This window comes from Cervus canadensis, chromosome 17 (genome assembly GCF_019320065.1).
Source record: "Cervus canadensis isolate Bull #8, Minnesota chromosome 17, ASM1932006v1, whole genome shotgun sequence".
NCBI classification, from domain to species: Eukaryota; Metazoa; Chordata; class Mammalia; order Artiodactyla; family Cervidae; genus Cervus; species Cervus canadensis.
Genome location: NC_057402.1, coordinates 62381049 through 62400866, shown reverse-complemented (window position 1 = coordinate 62400866; position 19818 = coordinate 62381049). Strand labels below are relative to the sequence as shown.

General features: G+C 39.5%; 1 protein-coding gene across 4 annotated transcripts in view; it reads left to right on the top strand.

Annotated features, from left to right (window-relative positions):
• Positions 1-19818, top strand: part of ASB7 (ankyrin repeat and SOCS box containing 7) — a 51270-nt gene that overhangs the window by 7495 nt on the left and 23957 nt on the right. For all 4 annotated transcript variants that reach the window (XM_043489397.1, XM_043489398.1, XM_043489399.1 and 1 more), the window contains 2 exons: positions 612-734; positions 2641-2903. In XM_043489397.1, coding sequence (XP_043345332.1) covers positions 2693-2903 — 211 coding nt within the window. In that variant the 5' untranslated portion in view covers positions 612-734; positions 2641-2692. The remainder of the gene's footprint in view (positions 1-611; positions 735-2640; positions 2904-19818) is intronic.

Below are 19818 nucleotides of genomic sequence, written 5' to 3'. Positions count from 1 at the left end.
TGGGAGAAGCCAGCAAGACTATTGTTAATCTTTGCCTAGTTTGGTGTATGCATAATGGCATAATAGTTTCAGAATTATTAACATGATGTCTTTTGCATATACGAAAAACAAGCATTTAAAGACAACCTCCAAAAAAAAAAAAAGACAACCTCCTTTTAGTGTCATAGATCCCATTTTGGCCCTGGCTACCTACTGTATTGTAGGCACATGTATTTTCATTGTTTAGAAAGAGCAAGAAATTAATGATGTCACTTAAAAAGTAATTCAGTTCTGAAAATATATTCTGAATAGACCCCCCAAAAAATTTGTGTTTGCTTCCAAATTCCAAGTATGTGATTTATTATTTTCTTTATTTAAAAAAAAAAACAACTGCCTTTTCAGAAAAAAAAATAAAAAATTTCCCCCAATAAATCATATCCTATACCATGTTGGAGATTAATGTAGATGTTGAGATAATTTCTTCTAAGAATTGATTTGAGTTCTTTCTTTGCTCTGTAAGTTGTTGTAATGTGCTGAAATGTTAGCTCATCAAAAGGTAGACTATTTAGGCAGCTATGGTTCTTTATTATTTTTAGAAAATTTTCCATGATTGTTATTTCATTTGTTTTCAGGTTAAGAAAGAGTTTATTAACACCATAATCTGGAGACACTCTAAGCCCCCACTCACAATGCTGTATGTGCACAATGATTATTAGGCAATCCACATATCAGGAAAAGGGGCATTCTTTCATAAGGTAAGTGACTGAGTGACATAGGTTGTCTGTGCTGTTCTAGGGGAAAATCCATTTCATTTTTATTTCTCATTCAGATTACCTAATGTATACTAAACACAACACTTGCTTAAAGAAAATCTGGGTTTGTTTTGATATTGTTTAAATCTTTTTCCCTGTATAGAATGCCTTGTTTAAGTGCCAAGGTAATCATCCCAGTTTAAAAAAAAAAAAAAAAAATCTGTTAAAGGTGATTGTTTTGAGTATACAGTAGTAGTTTCTGTGAATTTCTTCGAATGGTTTTTACCTTCCCTTATAATGCTAAAAATAAGCAAAAACCTAGCCCAGAAGGATTCTTGGTTTTAAAATTTCTAAGGCAAGAGACTTAATTTTAATGTCAGTTAAAAAAGTAATTAAGTGGAAAGATAAGGGGAAATCAAAACAAATTGTCAGGAAATTTCTCATTTTCGAGTTTTTGTTGAGGAAACAGTTCTTTGTAGCAGTGGTCTGATATTTTTTAAATTACTTTACTTTGTAATGATACTTAGGAGTTTGTATCAATAATAACCAATTTCTGTGTATAAACAAGGTAGGATATTTGATTACACCGCTGAGCTAAGTTATGACCTAAGTTACCTTAAGCTGACCTTTGTACCATCTATAGGGATAAGTGTTCCAAGGTAAATTATTATTGGTAACAAGATTGTCCCAAGATGTCTAACCTACATATGAGACCAGAATGTCTTTAAGGGACTTTCACATAATTTTTTTTTTTTTAGAAGTGAAAGCTACTCATTAGGAGGTGAGTCTAATCTAGTCCTTAAAGTTAGCCCAGGTGGAATGGCTTCTTAAAATTATGTTAGTTTTAAGTTTCTGTGTGTATTTAAAAACTTAAAAATACACTAAAAAAAGTTTTTGTATACACACATATAAGATGTAACTTTTCATCAGTTCAATTTGAACTTTTCCTATTTGCATGAAGGAAATCTCATTTTATACTGAGTTTGAGTACACACCTCTTTTGACCTATTAGAAAGTGTAGAAATTCAATATACTACTTTTACTTTTTTATGTGGTTAATCAACAGATTGTTTAGACTTCTTTTCTTTTAAAATATTTTTTATGATGTTGCTACTTTGCATATTTGTAGAATAAAACTTCTGGAAAATGCAAATTAGAAAAGTGCCAGAGAAATGTGGCAGAAAAGGAGGAGTAGTAAATCGTGTTTCCTAAAGTGGAAAGGATAGATAGAGAAACAGAAATGAAAGGAATGTAAATATAATCTGCACATTTTTTTTCTCTAATGTGCTTAACCCCACCTACTTCCCCTTCCCATCCCCCACAGATTTCCACTCTTTGGGGCTAAAAATAAAATATTATTGAAATATTTTGGGAGACCAGCCTAAAGGTCTTTGCCTTTTTTTAAATGTTAAACTGCTTCTCATAGTTGGAGGTCTTTTGTCTTCCTAGTCTATGAATTGTCCATTTGATACTCAGTATTTCACTGATTGATATGTGATAGATTTCTTGAATAGTTTATAACTTAAATTTTCCATGTGCTTTAGATAAATATGAAATCCTAAAACAAGTGCTCATTTGCTTCCTCTGTTGTATCCATCTTCAGCTGCCCAGCATCACCTTCCCTTTTATGTTGTATTGATTGATATTTGCTTTGAATTTACAAAAGGCTGTAAGAGAAAATTTCCTGTTTCAGCATTTTAGAACTTTATGCCTTGCTTTCTTTTTGAAATCTTTAATAATCTTAGAACTGAAAGTTCTGGTCAAAACAGATACATGTTAATTTATTATAGTATCAATTGTCATCACTAAGGCTTACATGAGTTAGCAATGGAAAATTCTGGGATATTTAATGAACACACTGTCAGGTGTCAAGTATTCTAAATTTTATGTATTGTGCCTACCCTTCAAGGCTGATCCCTGTGACCTAATGAATCCTTTGTAAAAAAGTGGACTCAGCTAGGATGTTACACCACCATTGTCGAAGGAACCCTGAACTCCAGGAAGAGTTGCAGATTCAAGCTGCAGTGGCTGCTGGGGATGTTCACACAGTGCGGAAGATGTTAGAGCAAGGCTACTCTCCAAATGGCCGGGATGCTAATGGCTGGACCTTGCTTCATTTCTCTGCAGCAAGAGGAAAGGAAAGATGTGTTCGAGTATTTCTAGAGCATGGAGGTGAGTTTACTAGGAGCAAACCTTGTTTCCCCAAGGAGAAACAAATGAAATTCTATTTAGTTTAAAGTAATGTGTGCATGTATATATAATTTCTAATGTTTCTTTTTTCTGATACTCGACTTCTCTCCTTTGTAAAGATGTTATAATTATGCTGAGTTTTGTTTAAAACCAGATTGTCTGAAAAATTGCTTTGTTGAATGTGCCTTTTTTCCCCTTGTAACTCTAGTTTCTATATAGCCAGATTTCCCCAGCTTATTTCAACTAAAAGCAACCCTTCTTCAGGTTGTCCCCTTGCTTTGTTTCAGAAGCAGAAGTGGCTGTGGTCCCAAAAACTAAGAATTGCTCAAGTTCCCCCTGTTGAGAATTGCTCAAGCAGACAGAGATACCATAGGTCCCTAAAAATACCATGGCCTTCATGATACCCTATCTTTTGAATTTATCTCTTCTAAAAGCATTTTTAGATGCTTTTATTACTGTTTTTAGCTCTTGCCTTTTCTAGAATTGCACAGAGTTTCTAGGTATCCTTCAAGATTATCTGAGGTCTAATTTTATATATAGTTGGAAGCTACATTTGCCATTTTATGTTTTTGCTTTGAAAAACTGTCCATTCCCATAATTAATAGTAACTAATAATTGTCTTAAACTTACTTTTTTCCCAATTAGATTTCCACTTAATTTATTTTCCTAAAGTGTACAAGGTGAACACTTGTACAAGTGTACAGGGTGAACAAGTGTATTTTTTTGTACTCATATTATTTTGTAAATTATGATGTAAAGCAGCTTAGTTGGAACTCAGGATTCATTATGTACTACTCTGGGGCCTGGATTGCTTATTAACAATCATTTAGTTCCATTTCTATGGTGTACTTTGACTAGTCAAACTGGGAAACTATTTTGAAGTACGGAAAATGCACAGCTGTCATGAGGATTTTGTGAAGATAGGAATATGAAGGCTGTGATCGTGGACTAACTGCAAGCCACTGCTAAACTGAGACTAGGAATCATCACATGTCTGAGTGGCCCTGAAATAAGAATTATATCCCCGAAATATCTGGCCGTTGACAGGACCCTGCCGTTCCCCGGCCTGGGCCTCCTTTGTGGCTGTCCTCCGCTCCTCCTTGTGGCCCTTGCTTATGCCTCATTTAACCTTGAAACTTGAAAACCTCAGTGTGGAAGGCCATGAAGGAGTACTGTATGAGGAATGCCAGAAGAAAGATCTGGAAAAACTAAGAAGTGGGTATAGAATCAGAATAGTTAAAATTCTGATACTGCTTAGTAAAATGAAGGAACCGAATTCAGATTTTTAAATTCTACCTAGTTGTGTTACTTTCTGCATCTGCTAGCCTTGCTTTTAAAAAACTAATTAAAAAAGAAAGATCAATTACTCATCTTTCACCACAACCAACTTTGAAACATTTCCATTACCCCAAAAAGAAGTCTTGTCCCCAAAAAGAAGTCTTGTACCTATCCCATAGTAATACATACAGGTTTATGTGTGTGTGTTTAGTCACTCAGTTACATCCAACTTGTTATGACCCCATGGACTATAGACTGCCAGGCTCCTCAGTCCATGGAATTCTTCAGGCAAGAATACTGGAGTGGGTTGCCATTTCCTCCTCCAGGGATCTTCCTGGCCCAGGGATCAAACCCACATCTCTTACTTCTCCTGCATTGGAGGCAGATTCTTTATCACTGTGCCACCTGGGAAGCACATGTAGGTTTAGTCTGTTTTTTTCAGCTGCTGCCAAGTTGCTTCAGTCGTGTCCGACTCTGTGCTACCCCATAGACGGCAGCCCACCAGGCTCCCCTGTCTCTGGGTTTCTCCAGGCAAGAACACTGGAGTGGGTTGCCATTTCTTTCTCCATTTCAACTGCTAGGTAGTGTTTATTACTATGGATATACTATCATTTGTTTAAGTCATCCTTTTTTATTTTTTGAGAGAGGCTGAAAGTTTCTCAATAGGACATTTTATTTGTTGGGAAGGTAACACGTGATCCATATACATGATTAACATCTAAAGGAAAGGTGTAATGAACAGACTGTTGAGAGGGAAGCGTCTGCCTTTCAGCGTGGATCTCTTCCTCTCCTTCCCAGAAGCACTCTTACTGAATTCTTTTGTGTCCCTGAAGAGAGAGTCTGTGCATCTATGTGTGCATATTTTTCTACCCGCCACCTCCTCGCCTGCTTCCCTTTTGTTAATTGTTGGTTCTGCATCTTGATTTTTTCATAAAACAGTTCACTAAGTGATAGTTCCCTTGTCACTGATTCCATTGTATGGATGTAATTTCTTTAAACTTACTCCCTTTTGTTGGACATTCTAATTTTTCATTTTCTTCTTCTAGGAACACTATTACAGAGAATGTCCTTGACTAATCTTTTTACATGTGTGAGTTTATCTCTTGGATAATTCCTAGAAGTACAATCAAAGGATCGTTTTTTTTTTTTTTTTAATGGATATTGACAAATTGTCCTCCAAAGAAGGTTGCTAATGGCTCTGTCCCTAGCAGGTATGAGAGGGCCTAGACCCCTGCCTTTGCCCGGAGTATATCGCCAAGTGGTTTGCTCTTCTGTGTGATTTGCTTGCTTCTTCCCCCGCTCCCTGCAAAAGCAACATGAGGAACAAAGCCCTGTGGGACTGGGCTGCTTGTGTGTCTTTTTCTGATTGCTTGTAGGAGTTGTTTGTATACTCTCTGCTGTTAGTTACATGTTGCAACAGTCTTCTCCCAGTTGGTAGCTTTTTTTTCACTTTCTTGTTTTGCTTGTTTTTATTGGGCAGAAGTTTACATTTTAAGTAAATTGTGTTTTCTTTTGGCTTATGAGTTGTGCTTTCTGTGTCTTGTACATCATACCACAGGGTCATTATTTGCCTATATTTTTTTTCTAAAAAGTTTCATGATGTTTAGGACCTTCATCCATCCAGAGTTGGTTTTGGTGTATCACGCAGTTACAATTTCATAAATTAAGGAAGCCTACATCATCCCTTCTTTCTCATGCCAACATTTATGGTTCCATTAATTCTATTGTCAGGATGTCCCTAGGTGAGTATAGTATTGTTGTAAATTATTGTTCTCTAAGAAGCTTTAATATCTGGAAGAGCAGATCTCCGCTCCCTGTTCTTTAGGATTCTCTTGGCTAATGCTTGTTGTTGGTATCTCAGCTGCTACATTGTATTTGACTCTTTGCTGCCCCATGGACTACAGCCTGCCAGGCTCCTCTGTCCATGGGATTTCCCAGGCAAGAATATGGGAGTGGGTTTTCATTTCCTTCTGCAGGGGATCTTCCCAACCGAGGGATTGAACCCGCATTTCCTGCATTGGCAGGCAGATTCTTTACCACTGAGCCACCTGGGAAGCCCTGGCTAATCTTATCACTTTGCATTTCCATATAAAATTTTAAAACAACAGAATTACATATTTTGCAGAAATCCCTCACTTATTCTTGTATGGCACGTTTTACTTCCTTCTTTTTCACGTTTCCTTAGTAGAATAAGAACTTCATGGAGTAGTTTTTAATAGCTCATTATGTGTCAATTTGGGAACATAAATAGGAGTGGAGCCCTTCTGCTCTCCGCTCGCCTTGGCCCTGTGTGCTGTTAGACACGCTCTGTATTTCGTCTTGGCCTGGCTTCTGATCTCCAGACCAGGGCTGCCTGTTCAGCGTCTCCTCACTCGTGGCTCATAGCACAACATGAGCTGCTGCTTGACCGTGTTCTTTTGTAGTAAAAGGCACCAAAGCTATGCCAGAAACCTAGAAACTATCCTTCTAAATAGTTGTCAGATCATTTCACTTCCTTTCATTGGAGGCACTGTTCTACCTCTGGGTATGGAGACCTTATTCCTCACCAGAACTCTTAAATGTCTCTTTCATCCCTGCTTCCAGTCAGCACCCTCGTGGCCAGTCTCCAAATGGAGTGATCTCTTAAAAATGACAGTTAAAGTATGTCTTCTTAAAATCCATCAGTGGCTTCCCCCTTCTCTTGGGGCAGTTCAGTTCAGTTCAGTTCAGTTCAGTCACTCAGTTGTGTCCAACTCTTTGCGACCCCATGAACTGGCGTGCTGCAATTCATGGGGTCACAGAGTCGGATACGACTGAGCGACTGAACTGAACTGAACTGAACCACAGCACGCCAGGCCTCCCTGTCCATAACCAACTCCCAGAGCTTACTCAAACTCATGTCCATCGAGTCGGTGATGCCATCCAGCCATCTCATCCTCTGTCGTCCCCTTCACCTCCTGCCCCCAATCCCTCCCAGCATCAGGGTCTTTTTCCAGTGAGTCAACTCTTCGCATGAGGTGGCCAAAGTATTGGAATTCAGCTTCAGCATCAGTCCTTCCAATGAACACCCAGGACTGATCTCCTTTAGGATGGACTGGTTGGATCTCCTTGCAATCCAAGGGACTCTCAAGAGTCTTCTCCAACACCATAGTTCAAAACTAGCAATTTTTTTGCGCTCAGCTTTCTTCACTGTCCAACTCTCACATCCATACATTACCACTGGAAAAACCATAGCCTTGACTAGGTGGACCTTTGTTGGCAAAGTAATGTCTCTGCTCTTTAATATGCTGTCTAGGTTGGTCATAACTTTCCTTCCAAGGAGTAAGCGTCTTTTAATTTCATGGCTGCAATCACGATATGCAGTGATTCTGGAGCCCAAAAAAATATAAAGTCTGACACTGTTTCTACTGTCTCCCCATCTATTTCCCATGAAGTGATGGGTCCAGATGCCATGATCTTAGTTTTCTGAATGTTGAGCTTTAAGCCAACTTTTTCACTCTCCTCTTTCACTTTCATCAAGAGGCTTTTTAGTTCCACTTCACTTTCTGCCATAAGGGTGGTGTCATCTGCATATCTGAGGTTATTGATATTTCTCCCGGCAATCCTGATTCCAGCTTGTGCTTCTTCCAGCCGAGCGTTTCTCATGATGTACTTAGCATATAAGTTAAATAAGCAGGGTGACAATATACAGCTTTGACGTACTCCTTTTCCTATTTGGAACCAGTCTGTTGTTCCATGTCCAGTTCTGACTGTTGCTTCCTGACCAGCACTGAGTCCCTAATGTCACCTCGTGGCCCTGCAGCATCTGCTCATCTGCCGTGTCTCCCAGTTTGTCTCTGAGCCTCCCCCTTCCCCTGGCCCATCCTGCTTCACTCACCTCTCCCCACACTTCTCTGGGAAGCCTTCCCTCACCATCCGGACTTGGTCACATCTCTCTGTGATATGGTACTGTTAGGCTTTGTACCTTTGTATTGTAGCTCCTGTCACAAACAGTGAAATAATAGTTTATTTTATCAATTAATAATATAATAATAAAATAGTATATTCTTTTTGTAGTATTCTGTTTAGTTCTCTTCTAGTTTGAGGCTTTGTGAGGACAGAACCCATATCGGTATTGTTCTCAGTGAGAGAGAGAGAGAAGCAGCAAGCACCAGTTACCTAAGATAATTGTTCCCCAGCTTTACAGAGACAGGGCTGATCCTTTATTATTATTATTATTAAAAAATATTGATTGAGATGGCCAGTCTTCTGGTAGGATTAGAAAAGTGCCTGAATTCTTCATACCTGCTCTTTTCCTTAAACCACAGTTTCTTTAAGAGCTTTTAAACTTCCAGTTAGGTTGGCCCCATCCTGTTAATAAGCTTATTTTGTGGTGGACATTAAGGTGAAATGAAGTCAAAAATTCAAACATGGGGCAGGGAGAAATGCACAGAAACAGGGGTTCGCTTTCCTCTCTCTCTCCTCCCTCCCCCACCTCTGCACACAGAGAGAGAATCCACACAGGTAGAGGAGGAGGAGGCGGCCCGTTGGCCACTTGTTCAGGTATTGTTCAGCAGGTATTTGTTGAGCGCCTGACATATGCTAGGCCTTGGCCATGCCCTGAGATGTGGACCTAATCATTATGTTCCACTTCTGACACTCCACAGTCTAGTGGGGGGATGGATTTATAGCCAGCATTTGTTGAACATTTAGCATCAGCCTGATTCTGCACAGCTGTTCATGAGGTTAAGTAAGCGAGCGCTGAGAAAACTCAGCCACAGAATGGTGAGTAATTTGCTCACCGTCAGTTCCCCCCGTAAACTGATTCTGTGTGACCCATGAGAAGACAATGCAGTCCCAAGAGACTGAGCTGAGCACGGTCTATGAGCCGCCACCCACTGTTGTTGGGGTGGAGGTGGCAGGAGGGTCAGGGACGGCCTGCTGCAGAAAGCGTGCCTGGGTTGCGGTCGTGAAAGGTGAGGCCATGTAGGGTGCTGGAAGGGTGGAGCTGTGGCGTTATTCCAAACACAGAGGACACTGATGAAGGCTTGAAATAAAAAGGGAGCATGTTTGGTTTTAGGAACTGAAATTCAGCGTGATTGGAGCATATCCAGTCATTTATTTTGGGGACAGTGGTGAGCCGTGTGACAGAGAGGAGTGGGAGAAGCAGATGGAAGAGCTCACTGGTTGTAGCATTGTGAACTCAGTGAAAGGGCCCAAGACTTCAGGCGTTGCTCCCTGAACAGGACTGCAGCCTCATCTCCCTGACCCCAACATGCGTTTCCTGAGCACCTGCTTTGTGCCAGGCCCTGTTCAGAGGGCTGGGACTACAGTAACAAAATAAAGCCCCTACTGTCATGACGCTTACGTTTCAGTAACTGACAGTATACGATATCAGATCATGAAGAGAAAAGAAGCAGAGAAGGGATAAAGAGGTACAGACTGCTGTTTTAAATTAGGTATTCACGGAAGGTCTCTAACGTGACATGTTAGCTGAGGCCTGAAAGAAATGAAGACCAAGCCCTGTAGGTATCTGGGAGAAAAGTGATACGTGAAAACTCTAGGTTGGGAACATCTTAGCACTTTCAAGAAGAAGCCAGGAAGATGGTGGCTGCAGCAGAATGATGGGAGAGGGGACCAAACAGGGCTCATGAGAGTCAGTGACATGTTCTGTAGCTCCTAGACCTTTAACTTTGCTCTGAGTGAGAAGGGAGGGGTGCCATTGACCACTTCTTAACTGAGGAATGATATGAACTTCCTGAAAGACTCACTGTGGCTGATCTGAGAGAGATTGTAGATGAGCAGGGGAAAAATCAGAAAACCTGTCCGACACTTTGAAATAGTTCAGGTGAGAGATATCCGTGGCTTGGGCTATGTGATAGCAGTGAATGTATTGAGAAGTGGTCAGATTCTGGATATATTTTGAAAATGGAGACAACACGATGTGATGATAGATTGACTGTGAGGTGAGAGGGAAAGAAACCAAGAATAACTAAGGTTTGGGGGCTGAGGGTTAAGAAGAAAAGAGTTGTCATTTACTGAATGAGCAGGAGAAAGTTAGCCAAAGCAATTGGTGGGGGAGCCGGGGGGAAGACATAGAGGTTTAAGTTAAGCCTTTCACCCTACCAGAAATTTTTAATCTCAGGTACATTAAAGGATTGGATCTTGTAGGCAGATCTGTACACCTGCACAGTGAAACTACCAGTGAGTGATCACGCAGATCTGTCAAAACTCAAGAGCCCAGAAGTTACCCCTCTGTGCTGTGGTGACAGGGATGTGACCGCAGAAGGCAGCCTGGCTGGGGAGCAGCTGCGTGACGTGTGCTTGCTGCCACTGCGGGACAAAGCCAGTCTCACAGAGAAAACGAGCAACTTTGTATTAACTAACACTGTCTGTATTCCAAGAGGGGAAAAAGGTAATATGAGGCTGTCTTTAGTTTAATCTAAACCTGTGCTGTCTATAGCATGTGTAGCGGCAGGCATACCTCAGATACTGAGGGTTCAGTTCCAGACCATCACAGTGAAACAAATGTTGCAGTAGGGGGAGTCACTGGAATTTTTTGGTTTCCCAGTGCATATAAAAGTTATGTTTATACTGTAGTGTAGTCTGGGACCTGTCGAAAGAAACAATGTACATACTTGAGTTAAAAAATGCTTTATTGCTAAAAAAATTGCTAGCCGTCATCTGAGCCTTCAGTGAGTTGTTATCCTTTTGCTAGCAGAGGGTCTCGCCTCATGTTGATGGCTACTGACTCATCAAGGTGGAGGCTGCTGAAGGCTGGAGTGGCTGTGGCAATTTCTTAAAATATGAAAAAATGAAGTTTGACTTCATTTGACTTAATTGACATCAATTAACTCTTCCTTTCACAAATGACTTCCCCTATAGCCTGCAGTGTGTTTGATAGCATTTTATTCACGGCAGAACGGCTTTCAAAATTGGGGTTAATTCTGTCAAACCCTATTGCTGTTTTATCGACTAAGTTTATGTAATATTCTGAATTCTTTGTTGTGATTTCAACAACCTCCACAGCGTCTTCACTTGAGATTCCATCTTAAGAAATCACTTTCATTACTTGTCCATGAGAAGCAACTCCTCATCTGTTGAAATTTCATCATGAGATTGCAGTGATTCAGTCACTCAGGTCTTTAGGCTCCACTTCTAATTCTAGTTTTCTTGCTAAGTAATCTGCAGTTCCTTCCTGCGTTGGTCTTGACCCTCTCAGCATCATCTATGAGATTTGGAATCAACTTCTTCCAAACTCTTAATATTGATATTTTGTGCCCTTCCTCTGAGTTGTGAATGTTCTAAATGGCATCTAGAATGGTGAATTCTTTCTAAAAATTTTTCTATTTACTTTTCCCACATCCATCAGAGGAATCACTATGGCATCTGTAGCCTTAGGAAATGTATTTCTTCAGTAATAAAATGTCATAGTTGAAATTATGCCTTAACCCATCAACTGCAGAATGGATATTGTGTTAGGTGTGAAAACAGCATTAATCTTACTTATATCTCTAGCATAGCTCTTGGATGACTAGTTGCATTGCCAATGAGCAGTAATATTTGAAAGGAATCTTTATTTCTGAGCAGCAGTTCTTGACTTTGGGCTTCATACATTCAGTAAACTGTGTTATACACAGATGTACTGTCATCCAGGCTTTGTTGTTCCGTTTATAGAGCATAGGCAATGTAGTTTGATATAATTCTTAAGTGCCTTCAGATTTTGGAATGGTAAATGAGCACTGGCTTCAACTTAAAGTCACCAGCTGCATTAACAAGGATCAGCCTGTCCTCTGACGCTTTGAAGCCAGGCTTTGACTTCTCTAACTATGAAAGTCCTAGGTAGCCTCTTATTCCAATAACATTGAATCACTGTTGTTTAGTGTGGCCATCTTTATTAATTATCTTCTAGAGAATTTGCTGCAACTTTTACATCAGCACGTGCTGCTTCATCTTACATTGTGATGTTATGGAGATGGCCTCTTTCCTGGAACCTCATGAATCAACCTCTGCTAGCTTCAGATCTTTTTTTCTTTTTTTGAAGTTTCCTCATCTCTTGCAGCCTTCATGTAACTGAAGTGAGTTAGGGCCTTCTCAAATTAGGCTTTGGCTAAATTAGGGCATGTTGTGGCTGTTTGATCTTCTGTTTGGCCCACTCAGACTTTCTCCATATCATAAAAAAGGCTGCTCCACAGTTTTATTATTCCTGTGTTCACTGGAGTAGCACTTTTAATTTCCTTCAAGAATGTTTCCTTTGCATTCACATCTTAGCTAACTGTTTTGCACAAGAAGCTAGCTTTTGGCGTGTCTCAGTTTTCAACATCTTCCTCAACTAAGCTTAATCATTTCTAGCTTTTGATTTAAAGTGAGAGACATGTGACTCTTCATTTTCAACAATTAAAGGCCTGATCATTTGTGTCCCAGGAGATAGGAAGGCCTGAGAAGAGAGAGAGACTGGGGAATGGTTGGTTGGTGGAGCAGTCAGGACACATACAACATTCATTAAGTTGACTGTCTTATCATGGGTGTGTTTTGGGGCAACCCTAAATAATTGAAATAGTCACATCTAAGATAACTGACCACCATAACAAATGTAATAATGATGAAACAGTTTGAAATATTTCAAGAATTATCCTAATATTATACAGGGAGATAAAGTGAGCAAATACTGTTGGAAAATGGCACTGATTGACTTGCTGTAGGTGATGTTGCCAACTTACAATTTTTAAAAAACGTACTCAGTATCTCTAAAGTGCAGTAAAGTGTAGTGCAGTAAAATATATGCCTGTATTTACCAGTTAAGTTAAAAACTTCAGTTCTGCAGTCACACTATCCCTATTTACATATATTCTGTAAAATTCTGACTTTCCCACTTTTAGGATTTTATAATGTCCAAAACTATTTGAGCTTTTAAACACAGATGGGAAGCATATAATAACCTCTGTAAATATTCTGGTAATGTTTTTGCCCAAATTAGTGTATATATTTTAATCCTTAGAGCAACCAGTTTAAAAAAAAACCAAAAGATAATGCAAGAAGTATGGCTAGAACATCAGTGGAGAAATTAAAATGGAATGCTAAAAACTGTTCTGATAGTATTTAAAAAAAGGTAGTAAAGGAAAGAAGAGAGACTAGGAGACAAATGGAAAACAAATAATAAAATGGTAAATTAAATCAATTATATCAGTAATTACATTAAACATTAATGGACAAAACACTCTGATGAAAATCTAGAAATTATCAGAAAGGTAAGTAGACAAAACTCAGTTATATGCTGCTTACAAAGATACACTTTAAATATAAAGGTACAGGTAGGTTGAAAGTAGGTAGATGGGTGGGATATGTCATGGAAATATACCATGCAAATGGCAAGCATGTGAAAGCCTGAGAGGCTACGTTAGTGGCATATGAAATAGATTCCAAGACATAGGCTACTATCAGAACTAAACAGAGACATTTCATAGTGACAAATGGGGCACTTCACTATGAGGAATAACACTCACAAAATGTGCAGGCACCCGAAAAGGGGACTTCAAAATACGTGAGGCAAAAAATTGACAACGAAAGGGAGAAATGGACAATTTCACAATCTTGAATATTCTAACATTTCTCAGCAATTGATAGAACAACTAGCTTTAAAATATCAATATCTAAAGAAAATCTTAAAAACATCATCAAACACATTGACATATTATTTTTGAAAATAGCACCCAGCACCTCCAGAATATACATTCTTTTTGTGTGCATGTTATGGACATTAGGATAAACCATATGCTGGCAATAAAGTAAGTGTCAGTAAAGGTTAAAAGTAAAAGTTTAAAAGTAGAAGTTTAAGGGTATATTCCCTAACTGCAATGAAATTCTATTAGAAATCAACAACAATAACATATCTAGGACAGCCTCAGGCGTTTGGAAATCAAATTTTGAGCTCAACGATAGTGAAAGCACAGCATATCAGAATTTGTGGGATATACTAAAGCAGTGCTTAGAGAGGAATTTATAGCTTTAGATGTTTGAGTAGGAAAGACAAGCCATCTTAAGTCAGTTATTTTTTAACTTAAACCTGAAAAAGAAGAAATAGAGCCCAAAGTGGCTGTTCCCATTTACTCTGTCTGCTCTCCAGCAAGCTCCGTGTCACAGTGTCAGGAGAGCTGGAATCCTGCGGTGGAAGGGACTGACCTGATTTTGGAGCCCATGGAAATGCCCCGTGCCTGGACTGCCGTTGAAAATAACCCTGGTCTTGATCTAGGTGGTGAATAAACTGCAAAGGCCAGCAGCGCAGCTACTTGACTGAGGCTCTAATACCAGTTGAGGCAAGCAAAAGAGCCGACTCACATTTAACAGGAGACCTGACAAACGAGATAGCCATGTGGGCTTTGATAAGCTGCTATGTATTCCCGGGAATTTGGAAGGCCGCTGCATGCTAAGAAAGACCAGAGAGAACCCCAGTTATCTACTCATCTCTCTTTGAACTTGAAGCCAGAAAATGAAAGCTGTGACATATTTGTAAATTGTCTGATTATTAAATGTGTGTATCAACCTACACACAGACCTCCTTGACAAAGAATGGAGACCTTACTGGTTCAAATTGCTTAAGCACGATCTCAAACCAGTTACTGGTCAAACATCAGTTACTCCTAGGAGCAGCCCCTAGAAGCCATGCTTTGATAATAACAACTGAGCAGAGACACCCTGTATACTCTTAAGGAAGACAAACTGTAGAATTAGTTTAGGCAATTCACTAAAACTAATAGTGACAGCAGCCGACCTAGAAGAGGTAAGGATCAAAATTCAAGGATGCTGTGATATAGTCTAAGATGTTCAATTTTCAGTAAAATCAAGAGACTTACTAAGAAACTGGAATGTATTGCTCATACATAGGAAATGAAACTAGCTAATACAAAGTGTCTGTGAAGAGGCAGATGCTACATTTAACAAAATTTCAGAATAGCTATTATAAAGGTGTTCAAAGAACTAAGGAAACCATGTTCAAAGAATGAAATGTCAACATGTGACAGTGACTCATCAAATAGGGATGATCAATAAAGAAATTGAAGCCCCAATATTGTGGCCACCTGATGTGCAGAGCTGACGCATTAGAAAAGACCCTGATGCTGGGAAAGATTGAGGGCAGGAGGAGAAGGGGACGACAGAGGACGAGATGGTTGGATGGCATCACCGATTCGATGGACATGAGTTTGAGTAAACTCCAGGAGATGGTGATGGACAGGGAGGCCTGGCGTGCTGCAGTCCATGGGGTTGTAAAGAGTCAGACACAACTGAGCGACTGAACAACAGCAACTATATATGTATATATGTGTGTATATATATATAAAATATAGATAATTATATATATATAAAAATTCTAGAATTGAAAGTACAGTAACAAATGAATTCATTAGAGTGATTAACAGAGATTTGAACTGGCCCAAGAAGGAATTGGTGACTTTGAAAATTGATCAATAAACATTATCCAGTCTGAGGAACATACATAAAAAAGAACTTTGAAAAATAACGACAATAAGATATTTAACATAGCTTATGGTCAAAATAGTTTATGTTTGACCAGTAACTGGTCAGAGGTTGTGCTTAAGCAATTTGAGGCAGCAAGACTTTTACTTTGCCAATGAGATCTGTGTATTAGCTTGAGACACATTCAGTAATCAGATAATTTACCAGTATGCCCCAACTTTCATTTTCTGGCCTCATGTTTAACCAGAGATGAGTAGATAACTGGGGTCCTCTCTGGTCTTTCTTAAGCATGCATCAGCCTTCCAAATTTCCAGGAATATGTGTCAGCTTATCTAAGCCCATATAGCTGTCTGATTTGCCAGGTCTTCTGTTACATGTGAGGTGGTTCTCTTGCTTGCTGTAAGCAGTGTCAGAGCCTCACTCAGGGGCCCCACAAACCTGTGGAACATTATTAAGCATACCATCATATGCAAAGAAAGAAGTCCTTTCAGCTGAAAGAAAAGTACCATGTGTAATCAAAATTCACAGGACAAGTAAAAATCACTGGTAAAGGTAACTATGCATGTAAAAAACAGTATATTTGTTCCTATGGCTATTATTACTTCCCAGTTTTAAGGTGTTGGCCAGACTGTTCTCATCTGTAGGCTTAACTGGGGAAGAACTTGCTTCAAAACTCACTCAGGTTGTCATCAGAATAATTCCCTTGGGTGTGTAGGGCTGAGGGCCTTCGCTGATGGTTGCCAGTAGTTCTTAGAGATAAACTGCAGATTCTTGTCCTGTGGGCTTTCCCACTAAGACCTGTTAGTTCATGACGGCAGCAAGGAGAGTTGCTGCAGTGAGTCTGCTAGCAAGATGGAGCCTCGTGTATCATGACATACACAGTAGTGGCATTCCGTCACCTTTGCCAGGTTGTTTGGGGTAGCAGGAAGTCACAGGTCCTGCTCATATGCATGGGGATAGATTTACACAAGGGCATGAGCATCAAGAGGCAGGGATTATGGGAGGGGCCCCCTTAGGAGCATGCTGCCATAGACAATGTAAATACGTTTCCCCCTTTTCATGTCTTAAAAGACAACATAAATAATTATAAAACGGTTGTTGGGTTTATATAAAGATGTAATGTATATGACAGTAACAGTGCAAAGGAAGGGAGAGGAAGGGGCTCTCAGGGTACAGTTTCTATGTATTACTAGAATTACATTCAGAGTAAGAATAGGAATGAAATAATAGAAGAAAAGAAATCAGTGGAATTGAAAATGGACAAATCATGGAGAAAATGGATGAAACCAAGAAAAAGCTGGTTCTTTGAAAAGATCAATAAAATTGATGAACCTCAAGGTGATGAAGAAAACAAAAAATGCACATAACCAATAACAAGTATAGGTTTTCAGTACAGATCCTGCAGACACTAAAAGAATAATAAGGAATATAATGAGCACCCTTCTGCCATTTAGAAGGAATGGACAGTTTGCTTGAAATACACAAATGGCGAAAACTGACCCAAGGGAAAAACAGAATAATTAGTTTACATCAAAGAAACTTAGTTCATAACTAAAACTACACTAAAAACTTTAGACCCGGCTGCCTTTTCTGTTGAATTATTTCAAATAATAAAGGCATAAACATTAACAAACTGAGGAAATGATCCTAGACTTATTGTATAAGGTGTGTAGTACCCTGAAACCAAGTAAAGATATTTCAAGGAATGAAAACAACAGACCACAACAGATAGAAATACCCTTAACAAAGTACTATCAAGTCTCATTCACCATTATGTAAAAAAGAATATATCACAGCTAAAGAGTGTTTAGCCCAGGAATGCAAACTTTCCTTAATATCTGAAAATATAGAGTAATTTACCCTGTTAATAGAATAAAAGTAAATACCAAATGATCATTCCAATAGATGCAGAAAACGGAATCGACAATATGTTGTTTAGTTGCTAACTTGTGTCCGATTCTTTACGACACCATGGACTGTAGCCTGCCAGGCTCCTCTCTGTCCATGGAATTTCGCAGGCAAGAATAATGGTGTGGGTAGCCATTCCCTTCTCCAGGGGATCTTTCTGACCCAGGGATTGAACTCGGATCTCCTGCACTGCAGGTAGATTCTTGATCATCTGAGCCATCAGGGAAGCACTTCCCCAATTTTGAACCAGTCAGTTGTTTCATGTCTGGTTCTAACTGTTACACTCTTGAACTGCAAGGGTGCTCATTATATTCCTTATTATCCTTTTAGTGTCTACGGAATCTGTAGTGAAAACCTGATACTTATTATTGGTTATGTGTGTTTTTGTTTTCTTGACCCCATGGTTTCTTGGGAGATAGGTAAAGTGATCTGGTATTTCTGTCTCTTGAAGAATTTTCCAGTTTATTGTTAGCCACACAGTCAATGGCTAACACAGTCAATGGACATGGGTTTGGGTGGGCTCCAGGAGTTGGTGATGGACAGGGAGGCCTGGCCTGCTGCAGTTCATGGGGTGCAAAGAGTTGGACATGACTGAGCAACTGAACTGAACTGACACAGTCAAAGGCTTTAGCATAGTCAGTGAAGGAGAAGTTTTTCTGGAGTTGCCTTATTTTCTCAATGTTGACAATTTGATCTCTGGTTCCTCTGCCTTTTCTAAGCCAAGCTTGTACATCTGGAAGTTCTTGGTTCACATACTGCTGAAGCCTAGCTTGAAGGATTTCGAGCATAACCTTGCTAGCATGTGAAATGAGCACAATTATATGGTAGTTAGAACATTCTTTGGCATTGCCCTTCTTTGGGATTGAGATGAAAACTGACCTTTTCCACAGCAGTCCTGTGGCCACTGCTGAGTTTTCCAAATTTGCTGGCATATTGAGTGCAGCACTTTAACAGCATAATCTTTGAGGATTTGAAATAGCTCTGCAGGAATTCCATCACCTCCACTAGCTTTGTTCATAGTCATGCTTTCTAAGGCCCACTTGACTTCACACTCCAGGATGTCTGGCTCTAGGTGAGTGACCACACCATCATGGTTATCCAGGTGGTTAAGACCTTATGTAGTTCTTCTCTGCAATCTTGCCACCTCTTCTTAAACTCTTCTACTTGTGTTAGGTCCTTACTATTTCTGTCCTTTATCATGCCCTTGCATGAAATGTTCACTTGGTATCTCTAGTTTTCTTGTAGAGATCTCTAGTCTTTCCCATTCTGTTGTTTTCCTCAATTTCTTTGCATTGTTTATTTAACAAGGCTGTTATCTCTCTTTGCTGCTCTTTGAAACTCTGTGTTCAGTTGGGCATATCTTTCTCTTCTTTCCTCAGCTGTTTGTAAAGCCTCCTCAGACAACCACTTCTTTTTCTTTGGGATGGTTTTGGTCACTGCCTCCTGAACAGTCTTATGAACCTCCATCCATAATTCTTCAGGCATTCTGTCTGCCATATCTAATCCTTGAATCTGTTCATCACCTCCACACTGTAATCATAAGGGATCTGATTTAGGTCATATCTGAATGGCTTAATGGTTTTCTCTACTTTCTTCAATTTAAACCTAAATTTTGCAATAAGGAGCTCATTATATGAACCACAGTCAACTCCAGTTGTTTTTACCGACTGTGTAGAGCTTCTTAATATTTGGCTGCAAAGACCATAAATCTGATTTTGGTATTGACTGTCTGGTGATGTCCATGTGTAGAGTTGTCTCTCATGTTGTTGGAAAAAAATGTTTGTTAGGACCAGTGTGTATTTTGGCAAAACTCTGTTAATCTTTGCCTTGCTTCATTTTGTACTCTAAGGCCCAACTTGCCTGTTATTCCAGGTACATTTTAACTTCCTACGTTTGCATTCCAGTCCCCTGTGATGAAAAGGGCATCTTTTTTGTGTGTTAGTTCTAGAAGGTGTTGTAGGTCTTCATAGAACCAGTCTACTTCAGCTTCTTTGGCATCAGTGGTTGGGGCATAGACTTGGATTACTGTGAAGTTGGATGGTTTGCCTTGAAAATGAACCAAGATCATTCTGTCATTTTTGAGATTGCACCCAAGAACTGCGTTTCAGATTCATTTGTTGACTGTGAGGGCTATTCTGTTTCTTCTAAGGTATTTTTGCTCACAGTAGTAGGTGTAATGGTCATCTGAATTAAATTCTCCCATTCCCGTCCATTTTAGTTTACTTATTCCTGAGATGTTAGTGTTCTGTTTGGCCATCTCTTGCTTGACCACAATCCAATT